The sequence below is a fragment of the Leptidea sinapis genome, chromosome 25, assembly GCF_905404315.1.
Source record: "Leptidea sinapis chromosome 25, ilLepSina1.1, whole genome shotgun sequence".
NCBI lineage: Eukaryota > Metazoa > Arthropoda > Insecta > Lepidoptera > Pieridae > Leptidea > Leptidea sinapis.
Window position 1 is genome coordinate 12,906,564 of NC_066289.1, and position 26,688 is coordinate 12,933,251.

General features: G+C 34.8%; 1 protein-coding gene across 1 annotated transcript in view; it reads right to left on the reverse strand.

Moving 5' to 3' along the window:
- LOC126971926 (A disintegrin and metalloproteinase with thrombospondin motifs 9-like) overlaps window positions 1-26,688 on the reverse strand; it is a 213,854-nt gene that overhangs the window by 164,996 nt on the left and 22,170 nt on the right. Inside the window, exon 2 of the mRNA XM_050818436.1 lies at window positions 10,286-10,449. Coding sequence (XP_050674393.1) covers window positions 10,286-10,320 — 35 coding nt within the window. The 5' untranslated portion in view covers window positions 10,321-10,449. The remainder of the gene's footprint in view (window positions 1-10,285; window positions 10,450-26,688) is intronic.

Here is a 26,688-nt window from a genome sequence, read left to right on the forward strand (position 1 = left end):
CCATTTTATGTTTGGCGAAGTATCAGGTTTAGATATTTTATACGTTTAGATAGAGCTTCCTGCTGTTAGGCAACCCATGACAACATTCCAGGTTTATTACTGGAGTGTGCGTGACAAATTACATCTTAAATTCGCTATACGTATGTCATCTTGTTTTAGTGTGCGTGCGTTGCTGGAAATATATGTTAACAGTTTTATCGTCGTGCGTTCACAGCTGTGACAGTTTATGTAGACGTATAAAATATAGAAAGGTAACAGGTATCATTATTCACGTATTGGAAAGCATCTAACATCTGAGTGACAGCAGTCAAACAAAATCACCAGTCCGCAACTCTTTATGACACACCCTTCTGGTTTGAGCTATAGCTTCAACCACATTACAATTTTGTGAACTTTGATAATTTATACGTCTAGATAGAGCCTCTTGCTGCTAGACAACAGATGAAAATAGGCCAGGTTTTTTACATTAGTTAGTGTGCGTGACCTTACTTGAGCTTTCGTGAGCTTACACTCGCGACTTGTATGTTACTTTTTTATTTATACATTTGGGTATTGAAATACACTTAAGTACTAGGATATATTGTGCTCCCTGCTTGTGCTAGCGCGCCTGCCCTTAACTCCCTATACCTAAAAATTGAGATGTGGACATCGAGGCCCTCGATTTCTTTTTATTTTCTTTCCCCATGCTAGGAAACGTGGGCCCTTACTGTGCTGAGCTTTAAATTATATCCTCATATGATTTATTATTCCCTATTTAGAGGCTATTACTTTTTAGAGGCGTAGGATCCTAAGAGGGCCTAGGCAGGGCACGGTCTCTGCTTTGAAGTAGAAGTGAAGGTACTTTAAGACACCCGAACAAGGCCTAGGCAGGGCACGCTCTCTGCTTTGAAGTAGAAGTGAAGGTACTTTAAGACGCCCGAACAGGGCCTAGGCAGGGCACGGTCTCTGCTTTGAAGTAGAAGTGAAGGTACTTTAAGACACCCGAACAGGGCCTAGGCAGGGCACGGTCTCTGCTTTGAAGTAGAAGTGAAGGTACTTTAAGACACCCGAACAGGGCCTAGGCAGGGCACGGTCTCTGCTTTGAAGTAGAAGTGAAGGTACTTTAAGACACCCGAACCTGATAGTGCCTATGGCCTCGTGTCACTGTGGCTTTGTGTTAGTGCGCGTATATTGATCAAAATAGAGGTTAATTCTCAACTTCAATTTTATTCGACGTTTTCACAGCTGTCACAGTCTATCTTGACGTATAAATAATCTAAAGCTGCGAGTTTCTTTTATATTTATTATAATTTAAGTGACTTTGTGCCTGAACGTTATTTATGCTGCACTTTCATTATCTGAATACATTATAAAACATAACTACGTGTTCCGTACTATCGTATAAGATAATACTTACACACATAATACTTTTGTAAACTAAGTCTGTTTCATTAATAAGCGCAGTGGAAAGTTACTCCATATTTAAACCGTCTCTATCTTACCTTTGTCACTACAGAGTGACATAAAGGGAGAATTTAATTTTAATCTTTTAGTAACTTTAAACTGTCTTTATTAGTAAGACAGAGTATCTTTTTATGTTCTGTTGTAAATTTTTCAGCTGTGTAGAGTGCTAAGGGTTACAAGATACAGCCTCGTATACATAGAGTATCTTAATACTAACCCGTTCCCGTTGCATATTTGTTTCGTTTACAAAACTCTTTAAATAGTCTAAAAAAAACACTATTAGATCACGTAGCTAAACCAAGTCAAGTACCCACAGTAAAAACACATTCTCTATAAATCATTACTGCTAAATTAAATATGCGTGAGAAATATAAATGGTGATTCACACGTATTTGTATTGTGGTTCACTATATTTATATTTGCCACTGATTCATTCTCCATTTGCTGACGATATATTAGACCACCTATAATGAATTCTGATAACTTATGAAATGATTCTATATGGAGTTGAATTCGACATTATGTATTTATATTTGCAGTTAAAAACGTTTGGAGCAGATTTATCAATCTGAAAGCTTCTTTGACAAGGAAGATTTACTATAGAATAGTGGATTATAATTTAGAGTATAGTTATGATGCATGGTTCTTGTGTGGTTCTGCGCAGTCCAACTAAAATTGTGTAATACTAATAGGGTTAGTTGTTATAAATATTATGATATTAAAAATGGACTGGGAGTTTCTTATCAGTTCTTCTCTCCATGTCTAATCCCCTTTAGGAACTGATGTAGCTCTATGACGTTTACCAAGTGTTGTTGCAATATGTTATGTCATTGTTACTCCCTATGCTAATTAAATATATTTCTATCTCACGGCCAATTGGAAAGTATAGAAATTGGTTAACTAGAAAGTCACATCAAACAAAATATTACTTTATTCATAAATATTTTAGATATTGGTCCAGTTCAGAGGATATTTATTTATGGTGAGTATCTTCTAGTTATATTCGTATGATATATTTACTCAGGAAGATCTCGCAACAGCAACTTAAGCAAAATCATCAATGACCCACAGAGCTCAGTGGTTAGTGACCCTGCCCACTGAATTAGAGATCCTGAGTTTGAATTCTGGTAGGTGCAAACATTTATATTGATGATGATGAATGTGAATGTTTGTTTCCGATTAATGCGTGTTGAATTGTAACCATACTTGATGAAATATATTGTTGCTTGCTCCCATAAATAAGATGATTTGTGCTGATACGTCTCAAATAAAATAAAAATGTGTGAAATAAATTATTAATATACCTTTGATATGCCTACACGTCACGCGCGCCCGCAGAAGCCACCTGCTGAGCTGTTTTGGCGCCAAACCCGGCACCGGCCACTTGAGACGCTATATCCACTTGTGTTTACAATAGTCTAGGAATCATTATTCGGTACATGTTACGGGTTGCTAAATGAACAAGCTTGGTTATTGTAAACAAAAAAAGTGATTTATAATAGATTCGTGGTGTGATATCACCGCTCATTCAGAGTTGCATGAGAAATTGTGACTATTTTGCTAAACGCGTCAAAATAAAAATATTGCAATTGAATTATTTGCATTATTTTTACTATAGTGGACACGCTAGAATATGATCTTTTGATGTCTTTAAAAATAAACTTCACAAAATAATGTTTCCGTTGGCCACCGCCAGCTAAAGCCAAATAAATACTAATATATTTAGTCTTCCAATTACGTACGTACATTTTGTTATACCAATAGCAATTAATAAAACACCCGGTAAAAAATTCTTTCTGGTGTTTTGTCTAGGTATAAGTAGATATTGGAATTATTGGTCAATGGGCAGCAATGTAAAAACTATTTAAGTTTCAGCTGCGCATTTTGAATTTAGAACCCGATTTGGACAGCGACATCAGTGGACTAGCAGTTAGGTATTTTTTTAAGCCCAGACGAAAAAGAGGGTTGCTATAAGTTTTACATTCGTCTGTCTGTCCCCTTTTTCCAATCAAGATCTGTTCAGTCGGAGGTTTTTACGTTTTTAATCAAAAATCACACTCATATTATAAAGGAGAATGTTTGTATGTTTATTTATTGGCTTGTGTTTAAATTTGTAACTTCTTTATGTTCTAAAGCGATTTGGATTTAATAAGTTAACCTTTAATGAGAGAAACTAATACTCATATATAATATTACTATTAATACTCTTTCATTATCTCGTGTACGGGAAAACTGAAAAATATTGGCTTTTACATATTTGCGATGTAAATAAGTATCAATTATCACTAGGTAAGTAATATATAATATAACTAATATACTTCCTTGATAACGTGTAAATAGCACTAGTATGTAAGCGATCACGTTCTTGTAAGCTGTTCACATTACACAAAATACAATATTTCGAATCATTGTTCACTAGGCCTTTAAAAAAAATTAACAAAAAAAACAACTGACTTCAAAAACACTATTCCAAAACAATAGATATAATATACACTGAAAAGTATAAAAATAATTGCGTATTTTTATACAATCTAATTAATAAATTTAATTCTAGTAACATGGAACATGGAAGCTTTCCAATAAAAAAAGAATTATCAAAATCGGTTCACCCAGTCGAAAGTTCTGAGGTAATAAACATAAAAAACATACCAAGGAATTGAGAACCTCGACCTTTTTTGAAGTTGGGTAAAAAAACATTTTAATTATTTTAAACAACGGGCAAAAATTTCATCTGTTTCATTCTGACAAGCGGTTTAGTGAAAAAATATTAGTTTTATTAAATTACTTACGCTTTTTGCATATCAATCTAAATTATATAAATAAAATAACCTTACCGATGATAAGTCACACCATCTTTTTTTTGAGTCATTAATGTATTATTTAAGCACTTTTTATAGCACACTTAGGCTTGTTGATTGACACACGACTAAGGAGAAAAGTGTGCTTACATTATCTTTAAGCACACATTTGCCGTTCCACTGTCAGACTGCGAATGATATTTCCATATCTATAGAATGTCATTGCAGAGGACCATATAAACGCTTGTCATATACGGTAGAGGTTATAACAGCAATTTAGTAAAATCAGTGGTTTTTAATCGGTGTGTTCAAATAATCGGATTCCTTATGTGGGGGGCAGAAAGAAATACAAGGTATAATACAATAAAAATACAATTTAAGTGAGACTGATCACCGCGGCCTATACTCTGTTGTAGCACCAGAGGTATCACAGGAGCGTTGCTGACCTCATAGTAGACCGTAGGCGTCGAATAAACGTTTAAATGAATTAGAACATCGAAATCACATTGGTACGTGGCGGACGATTATTTTAAACGACTTTCACAAGTATCAAATAGCTCTACGTTGTTTCATTATATTAATTTATTTTTATTTGCATTATATAGCTCTGTGGATATTCAGACGAAACTGTAATAAAGTCTGCACTCTCGTAATAATCGCTAAATATCTCTAAAAATGATTAAATTTATCTATTTCAAAGCAAAAAGAACCAATCTTGATTTAAAAGTTCATAGTTCTGATTGCATTCACCGGACCACATACGAAGTGACACACATTGGGACCGCCTATGTGATACTTATTGAATGAATTTGATTTGATACGACATCTAAATTATAAGCTCGCTATCAACACGTTTAAGTGAGAACCATATTATGTTTAAATGAGTTTAAAGGGCAGATCAAATTTGGGCGTGCAATCTGATATCGTTTGGTTCAGAATTAATGCTGGATTTAATTTTCGATTTAATTATTATACTTTATATTATGCGAAAGAAAAAATGATTAAAGCAAGTTTATATGATTTTTAAGATCCTACTGCTTAGTAAGCAAGAGGTGCCGGGTTCGAATCCCGGTAGATCCAAGCACTTATATGATGTATATGGATGTTTCTTTCCGAGTCATGGATGTCTATATGTATTCACGTATTTATCTATGTTTAAGTAAGTATATTGTATTAAATATATCGTTGTCTTGCAACCCATACCACAGACTATATATGCCTTAATTGGGGAAAGATAGTTTGTGTAAAATGTGTGTCAATTTTATATTATTATATGATACGCCCTCATAAATTTCCTCCACACCTTGAAGTAAGTCGTATGATCTATCAATCGATCAAGTCGATAAAAATTTACACTATAATAACAAAAGTATACAGACACAATTTCAAATAAAACTAGGGATAAATTAAAAGACAGTCTTATGTTCTACTTATTATATATTACACGCGTAACCAACGCGTAGCGGTTTCATCATCATTAATTTCTAACAAACTGTTATATGTTTGTTGAAGAACATGTATATATATACACAAGGTCATATATACCTACCTATATGAAATCGCCTCCCAATAATTCAATAGGAACACTCGATTCGCCCTATACTAATGTATCTGAACATTATATCAATCTTCTTAAAGCCATACTTGAATGACATTGAACCGATATAATCAGTACATTGACATCACATACTTTAAATACAGTGTGCTGAGAAATATTAAATGTCATTATAGTATATTAATGGCCTAGGGCTAGTAATATTAATTTAAATGTATTTCTGTTAAATTTAATTAAATTTTTACTGTATCTTTAAATTATAGTAAAGAGTTAAAATTTAAGTTTTATTTTTTATCGGTCAATACAGTGCATTTCTGTTATAATTATAATTTTTTATATATGTTATGTTTATATATCCTATAAATGTTTGATGACAACATAATGTGTAAAACTTCTCAGTATCTTAGTCCTAATCATCATCAGCTGGAAGACGCCCACTGCTGGACAAAGGCCTCCCCAAACATCTTAAATAAATCGTCGATCCATCTTGTGGGGTCCTACCAACACTGCGTCTTCCGGTACGTGGTCACCATTAGAGGACTTTACTGCCCTAACGACCATCTTTCCGTCGAGTTTTGTGCCCTACCCACTGTCACTTCAGTTTCGTAAGCATTTCATAGTCCTAATAGTTCATCATTAAAAATGCATTTAAGACATTTAAGAATTCTTAATCAATATTGATGTCACACTAATGCAGTCTGGACATGAGTGCGAAAAGATTAACAGTTGCAGCTCCAATGAAATACCATAATATAAAAAAACTCAAAAAACAAGCGACCTGGTCCAACAAGTTCTGGACCATTTCCTGCCAAATTTTCCTCCAAAACATAATATGGTATGCGGGGTCCAATTCACACTTGAGCAGTCGGTAAAACAAACTTATTGAAATGAAAACACTCATGAATTATAACTTGTTGAATGCTGATACAGATTCCGAAAGAGAGATTTATCTTGTTGAATTTATTGATTCCGAAGACCATTGTGGTCGATCTATCACACACATCAATCATATTGTGCAAAACCTAGGCGCGAACCTGGACACTTCTTTGACATTGACTTATGTCGTAAAAGTGAATTAAATTGAATATGTCTCCAACATATACCGTCATGAATACCCTGAACTACTGCTAGGACTATCACAACTACATCAATAGCGGGTGCCAGCAAGTCTACCCGCGCACATTTTGTTATATTATTTCAATTAACTTTACTTTTTGAAGTGAACACTTCTTACGGCGCGTTGAACACTTATTGGATGGGTGAATCTTCGTGAGTTCGCGTCACCGACATGCTTATAGCATTATGTGTGTGAGCTATACAGCTCACATTAATTCCGTGTTTAAAATGTGAATTGTTGAAATTGTGTTTTTGTTTGATTAATATATTATTGAAAATTTCTTTAAAGAATAAATTGAAATTAATAATTTAATTGTTTTTAAACATTATTAAATTTCAAATTTTATGAATAAAAGTTGTAAGTTTTCACTTGTATCGACAGTCTCAACAACTGACAATTTTTTTATTACATAACGTTACTTTATCTTTCTGCTTCTTTCAATTAGTGATATTCATGTAATTAATTGAGATGTACTTAATTGTATATTAATTATGGTATTGATTAGTGGGAAGTACCAATTAATGGTCCAGACAAGTTAGATAATTCCGAAGTGAATCTTGACAAGTACGTAATGATGTTAGATTAGCAAATGACAAGGAATTTATCAAAGCGGTGGTCATTCTAGATCGCCCACGAAATGTTGCGTTCGTAAATATTGATTGTGTTGTGCAAAACTACTGAATGAACTACTTCCTCGTATAACAAATGAATAACTTAGTTTTTAAACAATTTATTATTTTAAATATCCTTCACTTCTGGGATTAAGTTTGTAACCAGAATTTATGAATGATGCGAGACTCAGACCCACGACCTCTCGGGTTGCGTCCGAGCGCTCTTACCAACTGGCCAACCGTTCGAGTGACGCATGGATCGTAAATCTTGGTATGTCTCGTTCATCAGGCGCAGGTTAGTTTTAATTTATAGAAGAGGAAACCCAACACAATATACATACAGGTCACTTAATTGTTTGTGATCAGCGCGATACAAACCCTTTTGAACACCAGAGGAAACGCAGGAACGCTGCCAACCCCTATTGCTGCCAACATATTGTGTTTGTTGGTTACTTGGTGTGAGACAACGGATTGGCCTATTAAGTTACAGGACGTACGAAAGACCTTTGAAGTGGAAACTTCTTCAGGAACGTTGAACACTTTTTTGTGAGTATTGAATGAGACTGAGATGTCACGCTCGGCTATGTAACGCTTATTCGGGTAAAGTCGGCTCGAGTCAACTAAGGGAACGCGATCAGTTAAAAAATAACCAAAGTAATTGATTAATAAGCTAAACCACACACACCGATTTTTGAGGTAAAAAATGAAGGTAAAATACCTTTTGAACGACCTATATTAAATAAATATATATGTATATATATATGTCACAGTGATGTAACGTCAGGGCATTTGGTGATGGACCTGGCAATGGGATGCTACTACGTAACACTACCCTGTACTAAGGAACATCCAGGCACGAACCAGAACGAACAACGGTGACACCAAAACAGGTCTTTTGGGAAAATATTACAATCACTTGAATTTGAAAATTTAAAGAAAACAAACTAAGCCTCCGGTCACACCCATTGTGTTAACAATAATAATTCAAATAGTCAACTAAAAAAAAAATTCCACGACAATATTAATGTATTACGAGTAATAAGTACAGCACAAGCTGACATTGACAAGTTTCATTCGATATTTTATTATTATATTTTATAGTCCATATTTAAATTGTTTTTTTTTTTTTCAATAAATGTTAAAAGCTTAGATCATTATCATACGTCTAGATAGACTGTGACAGCTGTGAAAACGTCAAAAAAAAATTGAATTTGACAATTAACCTCTATTTTGAGCAATGCACGCACACTAGCATAAAGTGACATATAAACCGCAAGTGTAAAACATAGCTTGTCACGCTCACTAAAGCAATATTCCTGGCCTGTTTTCATCGGTTGTCTGACAGCAGGAGGCTCTATCTAGTCGTATAAATTGTACATAGTATATTTACTGTGACTTTGGTGCCGTTAACTCGTGTGTATTTTATTCAAGTTGTAAGAAACTGTTAATAGAGTGTAATTGTGACGCCAAATTGGTCACTAGTTATTAATTTACTTTAATAAACGTGTAACAGTAATTTCTTAAGAAATATTTCAAGTATATATTTCAAATATATCTATTACTTAAAGTCAACTTAATAATTTGACGGAATTATAGCTCCTTGTTGTAAGAAGACTCCAATATAATGAATCATGTTTTAAAATCAATGAAGTATTTTATGATTATCTGTTTGTTGTCCACGTTAAAGAAACATTAATCTGTTTAGTTGAGTCTTTATTGTTTTATATGTTCAAGGGATTGAAACCCTAATAAATATCAAATATTAAATTCGACCACGAATGAACTCTTGGAGTGGATCTTAAATCAAATCAAAATCACTTTATTCATGTAGGTCAAGGAAATGCCACTTCACGTCAAGTTTCTTTTCTTTTTAAATTTACCTACACTTCGCATAAGGTTGAGCTTTATTGAGAAGCAGTTGCATAAAACTCATTGTCACTAAAGATTTAAAAGTAAATCAAGTTTTGCAGCTTCATCGTCTTACAAATCATTTCAACTACAACATAATATGTTTTTTTTTTATGGAATAGGAGGACAAACGAGCGTACAGGTCATCTGATGTTAAGTGATCACCGCCGCCCACAATCTCCTGCAATACCAGATAATCACAAGAGCGTTGCCAGCGCTTTAAAAAAGTGCACGCGCTTTTTTTGAAGGTTCCCCTCTCGTATCGTCCTGAAAACACCGCACAAAGAAGCTCATTCCACAGAATTGTAATTCGTGGAAGAAAGTTTCTTGAAAATCGCACTGTGGAGAACGCTACATATTAATGGCGTGTCGATCGAAAGTGGAGTTGAGCGGATTCCTTAAATCTGTTTGACTTATTCCTTGCCGCCTAACTCTAGACGGACTTCTACACCTTTTGGCGGCAGGGCGCTAAATACGCACAAGTGCTTTAATATTGGAAATTTCCTCCTCTTGTAGGATTCGACATTCAGAAAGAAATACACATAGCATTTGAGTTATTACGAAAAACTAAATGACATCTTTTTTCATCTTACTTGGTTAATATTGCATTGCATTACCTATTTACAAATATATTCTAGATGTTTCTCCGAACAGAATGAGCCATGACTCATGTTTTAAGGTGCTTCATATGTATAAAACAGTTTCATTGCATCTAATACTAAATCTAATACTCTCGTCACGCATCAAAGAAAATGCCATTAAAACATGTACAACAATGAAATACGATCCATGTCTAACAAAACAAACAGTTTGACAAATAACAATAAAATCGTTGTTGCTATGTAGTACTTACATTGAAACAGAAAACATTACACTAATCTTCCACATATTGATTGGTTCCAACGCACTAACACTTCACTGACTAATAAAATATAACATTCAACTTTCACTGTTATCTTTACGTCACTCCGCGTTCAGTCATTTTCATTGTTTGATAGTCAGTCCATATCTGCTAATCTGAAAAGATACATTTTGTATTAAAAACCAAGACGAGAGTGAATTTGGACATTTCATCAATAACGAGATATCTGAAACAACCTATCATTCCAGGTACCAACATTCCGTACCAGACATAAGTACTAATTTATTTAACATTCCAAAGGGAATGCAAAGATACAAAGGCATCTAATAAATAATAACTCAAATATTAACGTCTATTTCAAATTCCTGACATATATAATAACAAGTTTTCTTCCTTCAACATTTTCAACTTATGATTATTATTATGTGTATGATTTTTAAAGATACAAAGTATCTCAATAACTTAACGAGTCAGTAGTATAAATGGTGAGTGTGTAAATTTGATTATGAACCTATTGGATTGAAAACGTTTGGATATCAGCAATATTCTCTATTTCATTTTAAGCAAATTATTGGTTCAAACGGTTCACATATTGTTCGGGTTAAAACATCAGAATGTCAGTTAGGTGGAGTCCACTGCAGTATCTTTTGCGGCCGTGATGACGCAACAATTGTTCTATAGATCTCAGCCGTACATTGCTCAGCTACTGACACGTATCGTTATTTCTCTCGACCGCTCAGAACTTTGTTGTTCACTGAGTATCACATACCATTAGCTGAAAGTCTTGCACGTCTGGTCAGAAAAACTTATTCTACTTGTGTTTTGGTAAAATTTCAAAACTCTTATTCGTCAACAGACGAGAATTGGACTCACTTGATGGTAGGTGATCATCTTCGGTACTTAAATCATAATTGACGATTAAATATTTATAAAAATAATTTCGAGTTTCTTGTAGGTTCATACTCACGGCGCTTAGTTTTGTGAACTCAAGTTTTCTATTTATTTATGCATCAGAATGTAACGAATGGAAGTTTTTTATATCACTGATGAAAATTGTCAGGTAAAGAGGAGTTAATAACAATATCTCCAAAATGGCTTTTATTCGAATAATTATCAACGTATTTCATAATATAGTGTAGTAACTGTGTAGCTTAGTGATCTAGCAATGTATAAATAGTGAAAGGACACATCGATCAAATCTGTGAATTTATTTATATAGTTTAAAACGTAATCAACTATAAATGTGAAATAAATTAATATATTTTGGAGACAAATTTTTGGACGGATTTATTTTATTTACCCATTCCAACCACCAGGATAAACATGACCACAACATTTACACCTGAATGTAGGTAAAAAAAATTTAACAAAATAACAACCGACTTCAAAAATACTATTCCAAAACCATAGATATGATATGCACTAAAAGTATAAAAATAATTGCGTATTTTATGCAATCTAATTCTAGTTACAATCATTGTTATTTTTAGAATCGGTGTCCTTCCGCCGCGACCCGCTTTCGCCTCTCGCCTGCTCACGACTCAAGCACATCTCACCCATGTATGTAGTCAGAGTCCTATTTTGGCTGCCACCGACTCCAAAAATTACAATAATCGTAACTAGAACTAGATTAATTAATTAGATTGTAGTAGTTCTGAACTGTTAAATTTTTTATGTAACATAAATTGACATTTTTGTGTACGATAGCCCAAGAAATGAATATTGTATTAAAGCACAAAAATGCTAGTATTTTTGTATTGATAAATATAGCAATTCGTGAGAAATTAGTCCCTAACCATTCCAAAATATTCAAAAATGCACAACGTTCAAATGTTCAAGTTTTCACTTCTGCGGGTACTCCCGGAGTGCAACCCGTATTTTTTTATTTGCTTCTTTGGTTTTGATTTCCGTTACAAGCCGCAGTACGATAAAGATACAGGTAGGAGATACAATGGCGACTAATGTAAGCACGGGTAAAGCTACTTAGCTGGAATCGTAAAAAATTACAAAAAAAGGACAGACTAATATGCACTAAAAAGTATAAAAACAATTGCGTAATTTTCTACAACTGAAGAATCAATATAATGTAGTTTAAAATTAATGATATTTTTTGAAATTGGTATCCTCCCACCGCAGCCCCGCTCTCGCCTCTCGCCTCCTCACGTCGCGCGTGCGATACAAGCACATCTCTCAACTATGTGTGTATACTTCTAAGATAGTTTGGTGAGAGTTTTCGTTAGGTTCTGAACACGGAATCCATGACAAAATAACGGAACTCTTGAAGAATTGAAGTATATCTTTTCTAATAAAAAAAAATCATTGAGATCGGTTGGCGCGATATTAAGTTATTCGTAAATTTATCATCCACTTTGCTATACGTATGTATAGAAAATTTAAGACTTTTATGGTTTTCTCATGGATACCATTGTCAGATCTGCACCAAATTACAATGGGACGGGAAGCAACAGCTTTTAATTAAATAAGAATAATCAAAATTGGTTCACCCAGTCGAATGTTTTGAGGTAACAAACATAAAAAAATACCGACGAATTGAGAACCTCCTCCTTTATTGAAGTCAGTTAAAAAAATGCAAACACGATACCGCAATTATACACTTACATCACATTATTTTAGTAAGATTACTACTGTATGCTATATACTAATTGTTGTGCGATATATTTATTATCCGTGTAGAGAATCATTCGGTCAATATAAATAGACATCCTAAAACAGATCGTTGAATGATTCAATATAATCAGACGGCTCTCGATGAACAGAAATAGAAAAAACTCTCTACGGCCGCGAACGATCGATCAAGTATCGACGTAAAACAAATAAGTCACTCAATAAATATAATAAATTGAACACAGCTTTCCATCTGGGCTCTGGCCTTCCCACACAGTATCATCTAAGGCAATGTTATAATTTAATGTCTACTGTTCATATATTAGCTTTTTTCTAATTTTTTGTTATTTGTCTACAAGATTACTTACAGGTTGATGTGAAATTATTTTGAAAATTGATTTATGTAAGACTTAGATGAAGTATTTTCAATCGACTTCAAAACTTCAGTGTCAGCCAAGGTAGGTTGTCACTACACACATAGTTGAGAGATGTGCTTGTGTCGCACGCGCGACGTGAGGAGGCGAGAGGCGAGAGCGGGGCTGCGGTGGGAGGATACAAATTTCAAAAAATATCATTAATTTTAAACTGCATTATATTGATTCTTCAGTTGTAGAAAATTACGCAATTGTTTTTATACTTTTTAGTGCATATTAGTCTGTCCTTTTTTTGTAATTTTTTACGATTCCAGCTAAGTAGCTTTACCCGTGCTTACATTAGTCGCCATTGTATCTCCTACCTGTATCTTTATGGTACTGCGGCTTGTAACGGAAATCAAAACCAAAGAAGCAAATAAAAAAATACGGGTTGCACTCCGGGAGTACCCGCAGAAGTGAAAACTTGAACATTTGAACGTTGTGCATTTTTGAATATTTTGGAATGGTTAGGGACTAATTTCTCACGAATTGCTATATTTATCAATACAAAAATACTAGCATTTTTGTGCTTTAATACAATATTCATTTCTTGGGCTATCGTACACAAAAATGTCAATTTATGTTACATAAAAAATTTAACAGTTCAGAACTATTACAATTATTTTACATTAAAAAGTTTATCTGTCAGAAAACTGAACTTTCATCCATAATTTCAACGACCCTTTCACCATCTTCATTACCAGCATCATCTTCATCAATCTCTTAAACTGATACAAAAGGTTTATGGTAGTTGAAGTAAGAATCAAATTAATAAAAAAAAAATTAGCAAAATAATAAGTAACAAGGAAATACAATTATAACTATCGCCATCGAGAGTCTTCGCTAATGACAAAGCTTATAAACAAAAAAGCTTTAATAAAGGTTATCATAATTTAATTACCAGCGCTACGACCGCGACGTATGTAAAGTAATGTAAAAGTATTTTTACCAAACAATGTAATAGTAATCATAATAACCTAACATACTTGCACGCTTTCTATTTTATCAGGAATTATTAAATAATAGCTCGCCCTTCGCGTGCACGTGCTGTCATTGGTGACAACTTTTATTGAACAACCTTATTTTCAATGTCACTCTAAATAATTAAATAGTCTATTAATAGTTTTTTTTAAAGTGATAATCCTCACTTTTGGGATTAGTTATACAAATTAAAATGTAACCAAAATTTATGATCGACGCGGGACTCGATTCCAAGCCTCTCGTGTGTCACTCTAAATGTTTGTCCTTAATAGCTTTTGATCCTGACCACCAAGAAACACAAACAACAATTTAAAGCTTTTCTCATTTTTCCAATGATATATTATGGGGGTCTGTATCTATTTTAGTTGCTGAGGAATAACATTTCGAACCATTTGATCGCGCGCAACGAAGATGAAGACGAGTTGTCAGAGATTCAGGGATCTGTGAACTGTTTGATATATTGACTTTGAGTAGAGACGTCGTCCCTTGTGTCTTCTACCGCTTTTTTCACAGGAACAACCAGCCACGGCTCCAATATCATCTTTATCATCTGGATTGTGGTGGTACGTTACAGAGTAGTTTGGTTCTATGTCCAACCGAACAATGGAATGAGCTTACTTGCGTGGTGTTTCTACACGATACGTTATGGATAGCTTCAGAAAAAGCAACTTGTTAAAGGGCCTGCAACGCTCCTGTGATTCCTCTGGTGTTACACGAGCATGGTCCCGGTCACTTAATGTTAGCTAACTCGTACGCTCGTTTGTCCTCCTCCTCCATAAAATATGTAATTCTATAGCTGCTCAGGACCAAAGCCTCTTTTTATTGAAAAAAGGTTTGTGTAATATAAAACCTGTCAGTTACATCGTTACAAAATAATCAAGAAACAAGCTTAGTGTGTTAGGTCGGTGTGTTTGTAAATAAGTAGCACATGATGAATAGCTGTTACAATATGGGACGCGGCGCTAGCGATATCTAATCAGATATGGAGTGTCCACGTCACAGTCTGTAGCGTTATGACGATCTTAATACTAAATTGTTCATTTTATTATCTTGCAATAAAGTGAATATTTGTTATGGCACATTGAATATTTTTTTTCGGATATTTAATGAGCCTGACCGGTCACTCTCGGCTATTTAACGCTCACTCAGGTGAAGTCGGCTCGGGTAGACTAAGGGAGATTCGCTCGGTGAATATAGTTATATCTCGTATTATTAAATTTACCTTCATGATGTTTTCACGTCTCTCTTTTCGTTATTTAAGCAAATAATTTTTTCAAGCGACATATTTACGACGCTTGCTGTCTTCGGCAGTCGAAGCAGCAGCCCCAGCACCAACTGACGTAACTTGGAGATGAGCAGGAACCAGTTACTAAATGTTAATTTGTCAGCTAACCCGTAGGGCAAAGAGATTTTAAAATTAATTTGAGTCGAGCTCCCGAACGTACGAACAATACGAGAAGATTAAAAATATGTCAATACACAAATAGAGCCGTCAACAATATTGATTTGTAACCTCACCTGTTGAGATATAAGTTATCATTTAGATTAATTGAGTTACGTTTACAAGCTGCTAGTGGTGAGAGGTTATTAATTGAGTGTTTTATTTAATCTATGTTTCAACGTTGGAAACGCGGTGCGTGAAAAGGTATTTCAACAGGCTTTGTTTTTTATTAAGATTACAGGACGTAATGAATTATGATGAAGTTTTTTTAATATGAAATTGTAAGAACTTAATCTTCTAATATGTACGTGTTGTTTTTGTAGACATTAGGAAAACCTTTGTCAATACCACCGAAATTACTACTTCTGAGGTAGAAGGTCATCTCTCTAGCTCGCTCCAAAAACTTACACAAGGTATCTCCCACCTAGTTTGTCACAGCAACATGAGCTATCAAAGGTAGAAGTCATATCTAGCCATATACTCAATGATGTTCTATACACATATAAGGACATATAGGGGAACTCTGATAGGGGAACGGCAAAAGTGTGCTTAAATACAATGTAAGCACACTTTTCTCCTTAGCCGTGTGTCAACTGTCACTGTCCAAATCAAACCTGAACTGAATAAATATTTTACATTGCTGCTTATGGATCAAGAATATTTTTAAAGATGTGGAGTAAATGCTGCAATGTATATATATATATATATAAATATATATATCTACTAGTAATTTGTGGCATGTTCCATATTTCGGCTTTGTTTTTATACGACGTGGTTTATCTATACTGTACCTATATAATATCATTGCATATTATATACCAAACTATACTTAGTCGAAGCTCGCTTTCTCCAGCATTATCGCCAGCTGTGGAACAATTGCCTAAACGATGGAAATTATTATTTAAATAAACAATAAAGTGACATCAAGTCGCCCACAATATAACATAATGGTTGGCCACAAAACAAATATATATTTCTAATGCTTATTGTGTCTATTATGATAATGTAATACTAATAAACGCCCACTATTATATTAAGCTGGTAATGATTAAGTAATTCATAAGCCATCGTAAACACCATAATAAAAATACATAAAAAACGTAATCCTTGTATGATATTGTATAAATATAAATATACGAATAAATTTGTTTCGGTATATGTATGTCGGAGAATTAGAATATAAAAGTAATATGGCCTGTATGATTATATTCTACTCTGTGTATTGGGCTGAACTGATGGCGAACGTCATCTGTTGTCACTGTGAACGTTAGTATTATAAGTATTAGTAGTATAAGCTCATTGAGAAGTTGCATTCGTCTTCAAGCTAGCGCCCGCGCGCGCCTTCGGTACGCACTGATCGACTTACATAACATGGCGGATACCAACACGGTGACGCCCGATTTTAAATCCAAATAAATCTCCGAGATGTAGATTCTGACGTAATATATATTAATATTTTTTGTAATATATATTTATACTTTACTTAATTATTTACATGATATTAAGGGACACACACAAAGTTTTTTTTTAACTTCCCGCTAAGAAAATTAAAAAAAATCGAAAATTTGGGAAGTTATTGGTTTTACCCCGTTTTTCGAAAATCGTCAGATTAGACGTTATAAGATCCTAGGAAGCTTTCCTGACTATTCCTCCGATGGTGTCCGTACGTCTGTAGGTATACAACTAGTCTTGCTATAAATACTAAAACAAAGATAAAGAAAATCCATTACAAATAACTTTTAATACTTTTACAGTGTGTTAGTTTAATACTTAAATATAAAACAATTTAAAATATAAAAAGCTTATTTGAAGAGGACTCCATTGGCTGCAATACAGTCTTTAAACGTTGAGGCCAGTTATCAATAGAAGCACGCACTCTTTCCATGGGAAAATTCTTCACTGTCAATCGTACGGATTGTTTTAGGGACTCCAAATAATCATGGCGTTTAGAGCAAGCCGTACTCTAAAACTGACCATAAATCAAAATCCGAGGGATTAAGATCGGGTCTAGACGACGGCCAGTCTTCAGCTTTGATGAAATACGATACGATCGTTTCCAAGACTGCGTAGACCGAGCTTTATGACCCGGTGCCGAGTCTTGCTGGAAGGACCATTTTTGGTTATTGAACATGCTGCTGTTAAGAGGCTTTATACCTTCTCAAGAATGGTATCGTGATACAATTGTGCCGATATTTTGATACCTTTTTCACAAAAGTATGGATCAGTCACTCCTTCATGGCTAATAACCCACCAAACCATAACTGTAATCGGATAGTGCCCACGTTGCTTTCTGTTGACTAATTGGGAAGCTTCCTTAGAGCTTTGAGCATAAATACGGTCATTTTGTTTGTTAAAATGTTGCTCTATTGTAAAAATTTTCTAATCCGTTAACAAAATTTTTCTGTGACCTCCCAGACTAGTATGTGTAAGTGTGTATGTATGGATGTATGTAAACCTCTTATAATTTTTGAATGGCTCGATCGATTTATTCGTGGTTGGCGCCATTCGAAAGGGCTTGACAAAACTTAACAATTAGGACTGATTCGGACCGGTAGATTTTAAGAAATCTTAAAAAAACTGCGAATATATTTCTTATGTGTTTTTTTGGAATAACTTTTAAGCTGCTTTACCGATCGCTTTCGTCGATCCCCACCTAGCCTCTCAAAATCGGTTGACTCGTTCGTGAGTTATCGTTGACGAAAGAATACCGAAAAAAGTGTTTTTTAGAATTACGAATTCGGTCAACTACTAGATACTAATACTAATTTACAAGTCTAAAAATTCTTTATTAGGCTCAAAAAGTAGTGTTTTATTAAACTTGTACCAAACTTGACGATTTGATTGATTTTGAGTTCGAAGAGCTCGAAATCATCATATATGTAGTACAAAGTGAAGCATTTATATTATTAATGGGAAGTTGCAGAGATGGCTTGTAGGGTCAACTGTTTATCAATTTTTTTGTAACATATTACAATCAATGCATGTCTTAAGCGCGTCGATTTATTACGAGGGCCCAAAAAATGTGAATTCTAGCGTTAAAAGCCATAAAAGGCATTTATTTTCTCAAAATTAATTCCTGTATAATAGACTACTAGATACCGCTTCGGAAACAAATGGCGCTCTGAGAGAGAAAAAGCGGCGCAAGACACTCTTATGTTATGTTAAAATCGTATATAACGTTACTGTCGATAATTCTTCATTGCTTTTACGAATTAAACCACGCTATCGCATGAAAATTCTAATCCCTTTTGGCTGCTTAGATCAAATTGATACCTCAGTTGTGAAGTATAACAAGTCTGAAATTCAGTAAGTTTCAGAGAAATATGAGAAATTATTCCATAACCGATAACCCATCATTACCACAAAGGAACAAGTTGATAAGTGAATGTAATTTAGTGGTTACAAACAATATCTCTACATAAGTCTACAATATTTTCGTTTCAACCAGTAACAACTCGAGTTGTTTTATTTTGTAACCCTTTTCTGAATTGTTACTCTTTGTAACTAAGGTATATGTCAAACTTTTTTTGCAGATGTCCATAGGCGGTGATTCTGAATTCCAATCATTTTGTGACACCCAAGCCAATTTACCCTTACCTTAAGTCATTCCATCTATTACCCAAAACAAACTTCGTGTTAGGTACATTCGTTAGTTAACTAAACTTATTATATAAAACACATTCTAATTAAATAAAACCTTTCCTGCGAGATTTCAGTAGCATACAATTTTATTCTATAACATTAATTAAATGAAAATATTTGCAAGTTATTTGAGATTTTATCATCAAAACTGAGCTAGCAAGACCTATATTGAACATAAAACATGCTATTCATATTTTGAGTTGCACAGCGCTACTTCAACAAGAAAGCTCTTTCATAAACTCTCGGTTGAAATTTTAATTACTACTTCAGTTGTACGAGATAAACACAATTTTTTTAAATAAATCCTTGCGAGAATATTTTTGAATATTTAATCCAGATGGTAGTTATTTAATTCATAATTCCTTCAATAAATATAATTATTTAAGGTTCCATACGTAGTACGTATAAACGCTTTATCATATCACATTATTTTTCGTCTGATAAGATTTTTTTATGGAAGAGAAGACAAAGAGCGGGGGACACCTGATGGTAGGGCTTAAATACTCTCTTGAACCAGAGGACGTGAATTAAACGTGAGTTACCAGCCTTTTAACTGGTGTGACGCGCTTTTTATAAAGGTACGTAAAATGTGATTCCAGATGTAGTTTTTTTTAAATCAATATTTGAAGCTTTATCGTCTTACATAATAATAATAATTATTTAGATTACAAACGATGTAAAATGATACAACAAAATAATTAATAATTATTGAAGGATTATTTTACCAACTCTTTATATTAAATATTAAAAACTACCATTTTACAAATAATACAGCCAACGCAAGTTTTCACGAAGCTTCAAACTTATTATACGTAGTTCATTCATAGTTCGGTCGTATGTCGTAGAAAGTTCCTTGAAAGCCGCACTTTGAAGGTACACATCTAGAGAGTGAAGAGTTATTAATTAATTTTAGTTTTGATATATTTTTTTAATTATGAAGTGTTAGTCGTTGATACATGAGCTAAGTCAACTCTGACCTTGAGTGTAATACATGATTAACTATTGTTATATATATATATATTATAACACTGAATACATTTTGATAGTTGACCGCGCTATACCAGCTAGCGCTCCGCTCACACGTAGGTATACATTTCAATGAGACCGCTGAGTTACACTACTGTTCAATTACATGTATTGTAAAACAGGTCCGCGCGCTTTTTAAACGTGAAGTTTATGGCATGCCATCTTCCATAAAATACAATGAAACTGAGTCATAATCATAGGTACACTGGTATTTGTAGCCATTGCCATGAAAATATTTAAGAAGTTTTCATTACAGTACAGTTCACTCATTTGGAAATGATCATTACTAAACTTCCTGTAGGATAAAAAGTTTTGTGTTATGTTTTGTATTGAGTTAATTGTGGAATGGGAGTAGAAAAAAATATTGATAATTCGTACATTATACATAACTGCGATGTGGTGATTATTTAAGTATGAGCCACAGTAATATGTATTTTATTAAATATTTATTGTATGTGGATGAAATTGCGAGGCAAAGCTGATTATTGTTTGGAAATGGTTAGTCGAGGATAAACTGGCATCAAGACAGAATGAAGACCAACACACGAAAGTATAAGGGTTTATCATCAGCTTAAAATCAGCACGAATTAGTCGTTTAAACTATTAAAAATTAAAGTAGTTATATTCGAGTTTCTTTTCTTGACTATATCTTATAAATATTTGTAATTAATCATCATTAAGAATAAAATATAAAAATCTAAGCAAATCAATATTATAATTATACAATTTAGATGGAAAATTACTAAAATGGTTTGTTTTCGACTCTTTATTTGAATTTAATAAGGAGATCGACAATTTAGATAACAAAGACGCTTAAGATAAGATTACAACAAATTATGACAAATGACATAATATTATATTTATATTGGCGAGAACAATAAAGAGTTTTAAATGGAATAATTTGATAGTTATTAATTATAGTAACATTAAATTACAGCAAGATTAAAATAACTTTACATGATTATTACATTTTAAATATAAACACTAAAAAAATGTAATTGTTAAGTGGCTTTCCGGTTCTACTTAATTTGAGCAGCATTCTGAATTGGTACACCGGTCAAGTACGGGTCGGATTCCCTTACGATAGGTACTGTAACATAGGTATAGTATATCTTGTTTCAACGAAGATATACCAATCAATAAGTTTTTTTAAATAATTTTGTAGAATAATAATTTTGTTCCTCAATCTAAAAAAATATATTGTTGGTAAGATGTCATAGAGCCTAGTTATGATCAGTTTATAGAAAGGATATTTTTATGCAAAATGAGAATAAATGCAGAAATTCCAATGAAATCAACATTAAAACCAATATCTACATTCCTTAGCAAATGCAAAGGCTGGAGTAGGAACTATACCCTGTGCTCTCGACTGCATAGCTATGAATGCTGCTGATTTGCAGCATATCATTGATATGGAAAAGAAGCAGTGTAGGGGATAGCACGCAGCCTTGCGTTTATAACGCTGATGTCTTTTAAGTCGGAGCATGCACCGTTGATAACAACCTTGAACCTTGGCCAACCATTGCACAATTTCTCGGGAAGCCCATAGGATGCCAGTATCGCTATAAGCGCTTTATGCCACATCCGATCGAAGGCCTTCGCTATGTCCAAACTCACCGCCAACACCTCTCTCTTCGACTCAACCGCTTGCGCCCATTTATGGGTGAGGTATGCAAGAAGATCACCAGCCGAGCGACCCTGACGGAGACCGTACTGGCAGTCGCTGATCAACTGGTGCTCCTCTAGGTATCCCAAGAGCTGGTGGTTTTTTTTATGACAATAAGGGACAAGACGAGCGTACACCTTTCTCAGGGATCGGGTGCACTAAAGCCGCCTTCCATAATTTCAGGACTACGCCTGATGAGTAGGAGAGCCGGTAAGGACGGGTAGGGACCAGACCGTCCGCCAGTTCCGGAGCCCATTTTATTTTTTATTTATTTATAATTATTTGGGAGACTTACAGCTAGCTTACAATCATAACTTGGGAAATAATTAAAACTCTAATGAAGGCTACTTAAAAGTTTCCACATATTATATGTAAAACTATTGTTATGATTTAATATTACGCTTTAAAACTATCTTAACTACAATTATTTACACTGGAAAAACTTATTAGATAAGGTTATTTTTAATTTGGTGCTAGATGTAGAAAATAAATCTAGATCAACGTCATTTAACAAGTCGTTATAACTTCTTCGGGATCTAGTAGTAAAGCTATTTGCACGATAATTTATATAAACGATAACCGATATTTTATCTGACATCATGTACTGGTTTAGCGCTAATAACCTATTGTTATATAGCAAGAAAACTAAATACATTAAATTTACCGTACCGAATGTCAAAAATGTAAATGCAAATGTTTTGTAAAACTGAGAGGTGATAGAACCGGTGCAATCTGCTATATTTCTTGGCATAACTCTAGATTCCAAATTACATTGGGGCCCCCATATTGAAGGATTGGCGAACAGACTTAGTTCTGCAGCATACGCGGTTAAAAAGATTAGACAATTGACAACTGACATAGATACGGCGCGACTAGTATACTTTAGTTATTTCCATAGTATTATGTCCTATGGTATATTGCTATGGGGCATCGCTGCCGATATTAATACAATATTTGTGCTGCAGAAGAGGGCTATTCGCGCTATTTATAACCTAGGTCCTAAAGAATCATTGAGAGCAAAATTCAAAGAAATTAACATCTTGACTGTTGCTTCTCAATATATTCTTGATAATGTAATGTATGTTCATAGGCACATAAGTGAATTTGCCAGAAACTGTCATAACCATAATGTTAACAACAGGAACAGACATAGACTTATGATGCCTACTACTCGGCTTAGTCGAGTTAGTAAGTCTTTTGTGGGGCGATATATTACAACAAGATCCCAGCAAATGTTCAAAACAAAGGTGTTACGTTATTCAAAAGAATTGTTAAAAAACGTTTGTGTGGTAAAGGTTACTATAAGATAAATGACTTTCTTAATGATACCACAGATTGGGAATGGAGTGACCGCCCTCAGGCTATTAAATAATAAGTTTGATTGTACAATATTACTTTGTAAACATATTTATTCGATGAAAAAAAAAGCCCGCTGAGTTTGTTGCGCCCGTTCTTCTCAGGTCTGAGGCATTCATTTTGGAATAGGTGGTAGTTTTTTTGACTTTCAATAAGTGATGTAACATCCTATTTTGAATAAAAATATTTGAATTTGAATTTGAATTACAGTTCATGTCCACAGTACAATCGGGGAAATGCCATCGGGCCCGCTCGATTCATGAATGTCCGAGATAAAAAGCGCCTTAAGAACGGCGTCATGGCGGAATTTTACTTCCAGCATGACTCGCACCGAGGAATAGGCACCTTGGTCATCAAGAGTGTTGTTGGACACGAAGAGGGAGCCCAAGAGATCAGCTTTCTCTTTCGCATCATAGCCCAGCGAGTCAACGCCCCTGTGCAGTGGCGGAATGGCTGGCTGGCAAGAGTTTCCTTGGACAGCCTTGGCGAGTAACCAGAACGCACGAGTTTCCCAGGGAAGGCGTGCAAGTCTCTCGCCAATTATGCCAATGTGATTCGAATTCGCGACATTAATAACTCTTTTGAGGGAACTGGAGGCATGATTGTAGTGTTTTTAAGTTCGATGCAGTTCACATCCTTAGATACTACCGCATTGACCCAAGCCTGACAGCACTCCTGCTTTCGGCGAGAGGACATTTTGCAGGAGCGGTCAAACCATGGTTGTGACCTGCCACCGATAGGCACCGAGGAAGATGAAATGAAGAGACCCATACATCAGCAACAGCGTCAGCAGCGGTATCTGGATCACCCAGCAAAAAACAGATCTTCCTCCATGGGTAGCATGCAAAACAATACCGCACCTCACGCCACTCTGCTGACCTATAGTGGCAAACGCAATCGGTATGGTGATCTGGATCAGGCAGTGGTCCGACGACCCCAGAGGAGGGTCAACGGAAACTAGGTAGCCGTCCGGATGTGAGATCAACAGAAGGTCCAACAGTGAAGGTGTATGATCTGCATCATCTACATCTAAGATTCGCGTTGGCGCAGTAACCAGTTGCGTCAGACCATATGCGAAGTCATGAACAGATCTCCCTGCATGATCGGTGGTACGTGAGCCTAGCCATTCGGTGTGGTGGGTAAGAAATACGAGCTCTGCAGTGGGGATCTGGTCCAACACGGAATCTGTAGTCATTTGGATATGCTTGAGGAGGCGGTCAGTCTTTGTGTTACCGGTATGGGACCTATACAGGCAAGCGTAGATTCGCGGATGATCGTCGCAGTCTACGAGCAGCCATACGCCGGGTTTGTACCCGGGGTATATTCTGATACATCTAACTTACTTCTCGTGAAGTAAGACGTATCAGCCAGGGGCAGCCTAGGCATCCCCTATTAGGAACAGGTCCTAATTGTGGATACCCAGAGATGGATTCTCCAAGACTACTACATAGCCTGATTCCGTCCTGGAGTAGTCTATTTTTAGTCCATGCTACCATCTGATAGGGGGAGGGGGGGGGGGTTAAACCTCTGGATAGCCCACCAGCGGCAAACCGACGCGTGCGTGGGCGTGCCGACCTAATTAGTTGGGTCCGTTAAGACCCAAGTACCCACAGTACCCAAGGTTGTGCCATTACCACTCATAGTAATCTAATCTCATATTGCCGTATTTTTATATCAATTACACATTACCATTTTAAAACAAAAGCTATCTTAATAGCATAAATTGTTGAAGTATAAAATCTTCGAAAGCAGAAAATAAAATAATCACCAAGCACAATATTTATACTCTACTAACAATCACTACTATAGAGCGTACTCAGACTTTGCTTACGTATTACTTTGCTAAGTGTGATAAAATGTCAACTTTACTTTTGCATTGGGCTGTCTTAGCTGCTTATACTCTGCATAATTTCAGCTGTGAAATGATTATAAAAACGAAATAAATGATTATTCGAAGCTTACACTCAGCTAAGTTTTAAGTAGGTAAAGTCTGAGCAAAGTCTGAGTACGTTCTATAGATCTCAGGCTTAATCTAAAACGAAACCTTATCATATTAACAACCGCATCATATTTAATTAATTACTATCAAACGGACGCCCAACTGTCGCAGGATTCCGGAGTCACTAATTGGAATGTCTATAAAGTAATTGTTGGAATTAAGTCGAGTCTTCTTAAAAATACGCTAAAATTTACTTTATTACACCGTAGTGTCGATTATTGTTTTAATATTAATAAAAACAAATTCTATTTGCCCTTCATTTACTATATGTGTGTTTTTTTTTCGAGCGCTCAAATTTAAAGAGGAAAAGAATTATTGAGAAGAATTGTCTAGAATTGAACAGGTGTGTTAAACATGTCGCCACACAGGTGACTTATAGACCACCGGTGAATAGTGTGTGACCAAAGTATTAAATTTCATCGGTAAGTCATAAAACTGCTTTTTTTTTAAATAGACACGCTGTACACGTCCTTCACTATCCCATTGTAAGTGGACGTGCAATGTAATGTATGAAAGTAAAATTTATATCACAATGTAAAATCTCAATTCTTATATTATTTTGCTACCTAATAAAGCAAATGTTGTTAGGTCAATAATTATAATTAATGAAAGTTAGGAATATAGTAGCATGCCTTATCAATTTTCTCATTACTTTGATTATCGTAAATAATTTCAATTAATTTGTATGAATAATGAAAAACTACGACAAAGAGAATTTAAAAAAACGGTCAAACAGCTATCGAATCTAGTTGCATAGAGTAAATTGAAGTCAACAACACCTTTTATATACGAGACAATTCTCCCGCAAGGAGTTCACTCTTATCTAAGTAATACCTTCTTATAAATTGCAACGGGTAACCTCTGACATATTTATATATGCGACGCTCGTTGGCACACCTACACCTACACCATAACATATAAGAAATTGCCAGAAGAATCTCTATGTAAGATACGTAACTATTTATGTCTCTGTTGTACGAAATACTTAAATATTTAACTACAAACTTAACAAACCAAACACTAAATAGGTTAATGAAACGTGTATGTTTATTCGCGACAATTGTCAAACAGCGCATAATCTAACTAATTAAAATAACAATTATAAAGGTGTGTGTCCAGTAGACGAATAAACTCACCCTGACCGGAATATGGTGTAATCATGTCGAATTATTCACATAACAATTGTCTTGGCAGCTTTGTTGACACAGCTACCGGGCAAATAGCGCGGTGCCATGAACTAATTTG